This window comes from Ictalurus furcatus, chromosome 13, assembly GCF_023375685.1.
Source record: "Ictalurus furcatus strain D&B chromosome 13, Billie_1.0, whole genome shotgun sequence".
Taxonomy (NCBI): Eukaryota; Metazoa; Chordata; class Actinopteri; order Siluriformes; family Ictaluridae; genus Ictalurus; species Ictalurus furcatus.
The window spans coordinates 14,966,339-14,974,079 of record NC_071267.1 but is presented as its reverse complement, the minus strand read 5'-3'; the positions used below and the strand labels follow the sequence as shown (position 1 = coordinate 14,974,079).

Below are 7,741 nucleotides of genomic sequence, written 5' to 3'. Positions count from 1 at the left end.
TTACTTTGTTTATTGATTAAAATATAGTTGTGTTAACTGAGCATGCCTTGAAGTTTTTGTTTACTTGAAGATTTTGTTTAAAGACATGGTCATATTTTCAACAAAAAAGGAAATTGGGAATGGGCCAATATGTTTTCACAACCTTGTATGTTCAGTTATTGGAAAGTGTTTGCTCAGTGTGTGCTCAGTCCTACATACAGGAGGTGACAAACTAGTCCAGGTTCTGTACGCATGCACACACACACACACACACACACTCTAACAAATTGACAGCTACAGCTCTTAAATGGTCAGGGTGATTGACAGCAGCTCCTGGGGGTTAAAGACAGTGTGATGAGGGGGAAGTCCTTTGGGAATCTCAGCACTGCTGTTCCAAAAGATACAAGAAAAAGCATAACCTCTGGCCTTCCCACTGTGTTTATCCAAAGTTAATGAATAAACCAGTGTTGATGTAGATACACAAAACCGGAATGAAAAATATTCTCAGTCTGCCTTCTTTGCTCTTCCTGCCTTCTATTTCCCTTCTTGGAGTCAGTGACGGAGACATACCACAGGTCAGCAAGAAGCTTAAAAAAATGCTGCCATAACACAGAACAATGCAAAGCACAAGGTTATGTCAGCTTCAAAAGTGAAATATGCAAGACACAACAGACATGGTACCCCACACCACAGGCAGAAGATTTCTGTTGCTCTCACACACATTTGTCATGCCAATAAAGTAACTGTCACATACATGATGAAACATGGTGAGGAAGCCTTATACATGAAAGATAGAGGAGGGGCAAGTTGTCCTTTCTTCCTTCTGTATATGAGTGTGAGGGAGGAGACAGACCGGATGAGTGGAAGGAGAAAAGGAGGGACAGGGAGAGGGAACGAGCGAGTGAAGGAGAGGGAACGGCTCTCTGTTTGTGGAGCAGAACAGGACCATGCTGTCAGGCGGTTGTGTAGTTTGGATTGGAGTACTGCTCCTGGGGCTTGGGGCTCCGATGACTAGGGCTGTTGAATTTCAACACCATGGATATGAGGAGATGGTGCGCACTCTGTTCTCCATCCATAGCCAGTGCCCATACATAACCCGCATCTACAGCATTGGTCGCAGTGTGGAGGGGCGCCACCTTTATGTCCTGGAGTTCAGCGATAATCCAGGCATCCATGAAGCATGTGAGTGCCTTTACCTACTTCAGAGTCAGTCTTACTCTTAAATCTTTTTTCCAAGATTCCCTAACAATGTTTGGAGAAATTAAAGTTAACGATATAAAGTTGCCAGATGACACCTCCTAAACTATGGTAGGGATGTATTCTAAAAGGACATGATGCAGTGAGCCAGCCAATATAAACCACAGTTCGCTTGATGTGAGCAAATTCAAATGCACTGAAAATATAAGGCCATTTCTTGTTGATTTAGTTTTTAAGCCTTGATGTAATTTAGTCTGCTCTCTGTCCATGAGAAAATGTAGGCTTCTGATTGATAATCTGATGTGACCTGATGACCCTGTGTCGCTCAGCTGTTGAAAGAAAATGAAAGGTCTGTCAACAGCTAAGGTACACAGAAATGGCCTTTGTGCCAAAAGCACACAATTTACATGAATCAAGCAAGACATGCTGTAACTGCTGCTAAAATTCTGTCTTTCCTTTTGCAATAGACTGGGGACAACAATGTCTTACACAGTTATAAATATTGTAGATAGCTTAGGTATAACCATATGATACACTTTTTGACTATAGTTTCAGCTGACAAAGATATGCTAGCCACAAATATTGTGTGAGTGGTTTAAGTCTGAGCCAGGAGGGCTTTTTTTTCTTTTTTTTGCTGATGTATGGGCTTCCTTCAGTAGAATTGGAGGATGTATGCATGTTCCACAATAAGGTGAAAAGCACAAAAACAGGAACCTCGCCAGCAGTCCAGACTATGACTCCACTCATCAGTTTATGATCAACATGGTGCTTATATTAAGCAATGTGCTTGTGATTGAAGATATGAGAAAGATTGTAGGACCTTAGATGCAGTCTGATGAATTGTTAAAACAGAAAGAGGCACCAATTTAATTCAGTCAATCTCTTAGTTGCTCACACACTTCCAGTAATCCAATCATTATTTTGATTAACAACTGCTAAATATGCAGCCTGTCTTGTTCACATTGCCAATTAGAGTTTCTCCTCACTGGAATGGAACCCTTTACTAAGAGAGTGAAATGAATACTCCGCGACCCTGAAGAAGGAGTAAACGGTAGAGGATGGATGGATGGATGAAATGAATACTTTTGAAATGTAGATGAACTTGATTGTGAAATTACTGAAAAAACTAGGCAAAAATAAAAACCTGTGGTACACTCAAGAAGAAAACTAGTGGTAGATAGTAAGCAGATTTCAGCACAGTGTGCTTCCATTCACAAGTGTCATTTAGTTATGAAAGATATTGCTGGAAATCTAATTACATGTGAACCTCTCAGTTTTTCTACAGTGAAGCACAAATTAGAGCTCTGCTGCCATCCACTTATGTGCTCTTTGCAGATGTGGCTACATGCTCTTCTGACTTCCTGACAGTGGTCACTTGACATGTGTTTTCTAGTGGAGCCAGAGTTCAAGTATGTGGGGAATATGCATGGGAACGAGGTGCTGGGCCGCGAGCTACTCATCTACCTCTCTCAGTTCTTCTGTGACGAGTACCAAGCAGGGAACCAACGGATTACAGAGCTTATCCACAACACACGCATTCACATTCTGCCCTCCATGAATCCAGATGGCTATGAAGTGGCAGCTAGGCAGGTATTAAAGCCATACTTATGAAATCTCAAAAGTTTATTCATATATACCCTCTGCATAAGAAAAACAAACTATAACAGTTGTTTTGAGATTAATCAAACAGTTAGTGTGTGCAGATGTCTGAGCTCATGCATTATAAATTATGTCATCTGCTCCAGTCTGAATAACCAGATTGCAAGTTTATTTCAGGCACAAACTCAATGCCCAGCAACAAACAGCTTTAAAATGGCATATGTTTACCATCTCACACATCACAAACCAACTGCCCTGTGCTAAAATACATCACACTGGCTATGATTCTCCATATGTGTATCACGATTCACTGTGTATAAGATCTGATGCAATATCATTAATGACTTATACTTATAGACTTATACTTATATGCTTATTAATGATTCCTTATACTTATAGGCATTTAGGAAGCAGAGGTCAGTATACATACTGAAAAAAAATGTCTCGCTTCCAGGGTCCAGAGTTCAATGGATACCTGGTGGGCCGTGGGAATTCCAGAGATGTGGATCTAAATCGCAATTTCCCTGACCTGAATGCCCTCATGTATTACAATGAGAAGAACAATGGACTTAATCACCATTTGCCCCTTCCAGACAACTGGGAGCACCAGGTGGGTAACACAAACTAACAGTGATCATCTTAAAGGCAGCTTTTTGCTTTTTCCTATGCAACATGGATACCATGATAACCTGGGATAACATGTATAGATCAACCAATAAATAAAAGGAAAAGGAAAATCTCATTTGAGAAACCCAAAACTTTTGAAATGTGGTACTGTAGCAACTACTACTCTCTGTGTTGTGTGTGGTTTTACTTTGATATCTGTCACAATCTTGCACCAACTTATTTAAAAAAAAAAAAAAAAAAAAAAAAAAAAGGTAAAACGCTACATATGGCATGGGTTACAGAAACCCACAGGGCAGAAAATATTGTTGTTTTATCAGTATAAGTGATCCATCACTCACTGCATAAGTATCCTTTCAAGGTCTTACAGCACTAGTCTGGCCTGTATCAGACACTGACAATTCAACCTTTCAGTATTGTTGTTTCAATAAGCAGACACGGGAAAGGAACTTTTTCATCCAGATGGTGTGCTGTTACATGTCAGTTAAATCACTAGTTAGTCAATGTGAAAGCATTTGGCTTAGGCCAATGGGAGATTATAAACAACAATGAATCCTACGTAGTGTGAAACTCAAAACGGACTGCAGCTCAGCTCAATGATTTTTAAAAACAGGGTACAGCTAATCTTTTCTTATTTGAATAGTATCTATGCAAGGACAGCGTAATTTTAACACCTTTGTCTAAATGAGAACTCCAGATTAGAAATTTTTTATTTTACATAAGACAATACAATTTTAGATAACCGCTAAGCATGTCTCTGACTAAGCAGGTCTTGTAAAACCTTTAACCCACACATCACACGGTGTTAAGAAGGGCTTTTTCCCTTGAAATTAAGCTCTTTGCTGACAGCTGAGGTCAATAAGAAGTCCAGATCCATACATCACAAATATTATCTTTCCCCAAAACAGAGCTTTGACTGGTTTAACATCCCAGCATTTTTTTTGCAAGGACAACAATCTGTGCTGCCAAACTGATCTGATCCAAAGCAATAAATGCAGCCAATTGCTTATTTTCCTTGTTGCTTTAATGGGATGTATTGTGGCATGTTAGATGACCCAGATAACATTCCAATGACATAGTAAATCATTTCCCCCAGGGGCAGTGTATGCAGTGTATCCTGTGCTCTTTCTGGCTCTAGGTTGAACCAGAGACTCTTGCAGTCATTAGATGGATGCAAAGTTATAACTTTGTTCTGTCAGCAAATCTGCATGGAGGAGCAGTGGTTGCAAACTACCCTTTCGACAAATCCAGAGAAGCCCGTATAAGAGGCAGGTCTACATATTCTGCCACTGCAGACGACAAGCTCTTCAAACATGTATGTAATAATTTAAATACATGAATACTTATACATTTACTTAATTAAATATTACTTAATTTGATTATTATATTGTGTGTGTCTGTGTGTGTGTGTGTGTGTGTGTGTGTGTAGTTGGCAAAGACTTACTCCTATGCTCACAGTTGGATGCATAAAGGCTATAACTGTGGAGATTACTTTGAGGATGGGGTTACCAATGGAGCCAGCTGGTACACTCTATCCAAGGGTCAGTGAATGCCTTTATTGGATTTATATATATATATATATATATATATATATATATATATATATATATATATATATATATATATATATATATATATATATATAACTAAAATGCCCAAATGTTTCATTATTGAACTACTTGATTACTCAAATCAGCACAAGGCCAGAACTGAATTCACCACAGGGAGTGAATATATGTGGTTAAACATTAGCATTTGGTGTTTGCAGGCATGCAGGACTTTAACTACCTATACACTAACTGCTTTGAGATCACTCTGGAGTTGAGCTGTGATAAATTCCCCCCAGCAAGCACTCTGGCCAGAGAATGGCTGGCCAACAGGGAGGCTCTGGTGTCCTACCTGGAAGAGGTGAGTCCCCCTTCCCAGAACTTGGGTCACATCTCACTTCACTGAAACACTTAGTACTTTAACTTCCTGGGGAAAGCATACACCAGGTTAAAGCGCATTGTGTCCATAATGAAATGGGAAATTAAAGGACGTAGTATTTTAGACGAGATGTGAGAGAGGGACAGACAACAACCCAGTGTTGTACCACTGCATTAGTCTGTAACCAACCTGCCTCTTTGTGCTTTGAGTGGGCTGAGTATAAAAGTTACAACTTAGTCACAGTAATACTATTCATTGTTAGCACAGAACACAACACGGATGGAAACATTTACTACCTACATCTAGGGCATATACAACAACCCAGTATAACTAACATAGGTCATGACTGTAATATGGTTTGTCCCCAGGTTAACCATGGCATTAAAGGAATGGTTTATGATGAGAATAACAACCCTATCAGCAATGCAGTGATCTCAGTGGCAGGCATAAACCATGACATAACTAGTGGTTAGTAAATCTTCACAATATACATAAATAAACAAGATTTAATGATTTGATAAATACCTTATAGGTAGTGTATAATACTGATTGCATCTATGTTTCATGTCTTAGGGGCAGATGGAGATTACTTCCGTCTGCTTTTGCCAGGAACCTACATTGTAACTGCCTTTGCACCAGGCTACCGGCCTTCAACCAGTACAGTGACAGTCGGACCTGCCGAGGCCATACAGGTGAGAATAAAATGAATGCTATCAATGCCATACATCTACATTTATTAAAAAAGAATACAAAAATAGTGTTTGCACCTATGAATGTATGCCTTTTGCTTTCAGTTACACTTCTATTTGAAACCAGCACCAAAAGAGACAAATTTGAATGCAAGGGACCATCAAGATAAGAAAAGCTTCTCAGCAGCCAAAGTTCCTGCAGCCAACCTCGGTCCAAGATAATAAAAAAAAAAGGGACAAGTTCCTCGAAAATGTTGGCAAAGGAAGTTTAAACTATTGCTGTTACAAACCACATCACTGAATCATACTTCCTCAGTCCTCAGTTTGTCTTGAATCCTTAATAGTATGTTTTTCACAAGAGTGTTCTATTGAAATGAATTCACGTTCATAGAATTAAGTAAGTAAGATTCATAGAAAGGAATCAGCATATAATTCAGGAAATAATTTAGATAATAATGCAATGTTGTGAGGTGTCACAAGTATTGTACATCAGCACTTACAACGAATTTAACAATCTCCTTTGATTAACATTTTATGCAGACCCAACACAAAATGTAATCAAGTATAATCAAATGTAGCAATGAAATGGTCCTTAGTCAGTATTGTCTTGATACGTTTGTGATATATTACAACTTTTACAACTTTATATATTACAACTTCAACAAAAATGTGTTAATATAGATATCACAGACACATTTAGCCTTTTAACATGTACTAAGACTGTTATGGTATCAGTAGGATTACTGTAAAGCACTGAATATTTACAGAACTCTAAAGACCAATTTTTATACTGTGTAGTTCTACTCTGATGTCTCTGATTTGAGGAAATTATTACGCTTTATGTATTTTAAAGGAATTAATTAATTTAAAGTAATTTATAATTAGAGTAACATGAAAAATCCTTAATAATAAAAAAGAAAATTCTATTGTTAGTAAAATACAGAAAATAATAACTTCCAGAAAGTTTAAATAAATCCATTAAGAAAAAAAAAATCAGTATTTGATATTTGTTGTTGTATATTTGTACACCAGAGGTCACTGTTGTCCAGTTAAATGTGTGCACATTATTGGTTTGCAAGAATTACAGTAAGTTTTAGGCCCCAATTTTTTATGATTTTTTAATTTTATTTTTATTTTTATAAGAATTATTCTAGAAATATTCGCTGTATTGTAAAGTTCAAAATCATAACTCAAGAAAAGATTTTAAAAACCCCAAACACACAATGATCTACTTGTTCACCTATAAAATTATATTGAGCTTGCAAAAGCCAGTGGGTCTTCAACTATTTTCCTATGGATGACAAACAACCCCCCCCCCCCCCCCCCAAAAAAAAGAAGCAATGTTTGACGTACAGGAAAAGGAAAAACTCGCTCCAGGAATGTCCTGAACCCTGAACATGTGCCCTACATCCAGAAACTGCAGGAACAGGTCATCATATTTTGATAATAACACACACTCCTGTTTTCAGGGTAGCTATGTATAGTACAAAAGTGCATTTTTAAATAGCTCTCCTAGGACAAAATATGTGTAAAGATTGAAACACTTACTAATATAGACAAACTCTCAGAGATTACTGATTACTTTAGTAAAACTATAAAAAGCAATGTGCTTAATATCAGTGTCTTTATTTTCTTTTGTTTGCGTTTTTCAAGTGCTTTTTTTGCCTGCATATAATACTCAGAGTAAACAACTGTAATTATTTGCAATCTATCAAATGACAATTGTC

General features: G+C 37.8%; 1 protein-coding gene across 1 annotated transcript in view; it reads left to right on the top strand.

The window, feature by feature from the left end:
* The first annotated feature begins 843 nt into the window (after nucleotides 1-843).
* cpn1 (carboxypeptidase N, polypeptide 1) overlaps nucleotides 844-7,741 on the top strand; it is a 6,945-nt gene continuing 47 nt past the window's right edge. Inside the window, exons 1-9 of the mRNA XM_053640172.1 lie at nucleotides 844-1,161; nucleotides 2,570-2,766; nucleotides 3,230-3,385; nucleotides 4,538-4,714; nucleotides 4,829-4,940; nucleotides 5,168-5,307; nucleotides 5,694-5,793; nucleotides 5,899-6,017; nucleotides 6,120-7,741. The exon at nucleotides 6,120-7,741 is cut by the window's right edge and continues 47 nt beyond it. Of these exons, the coding sequence (XP_053496147.1) occupies nucleotides 927-1,161; nucleotides 2,570-2,766; nucleotides 3,230-3,385; nucleotides 4,538-4,714; nucleotides 4,829-4,940; nucleotides 5,168-5,307; nucleotides 5,694-5,793; nucleotides 5,899-6,017; nucleotides 6,120-6,236 (1,353 nt within the window). The 5' untranslated portion in view covers nucleotides 844-926 and the 3' untranslated portion in view covers nucleotides 6,237-7,741. The remainder of the gene's footprint in view (nucleotides 1,162-2,569; nucleotides 2,767-3,229; nucleotides 3,386-4,537; nucleotides 4,715-4,828; nucleotides 4,941-5,167; nucleotides 5,308-5,693; nucleotides 5,794-5,898; nucleotides 6,018-6,119) is intronic.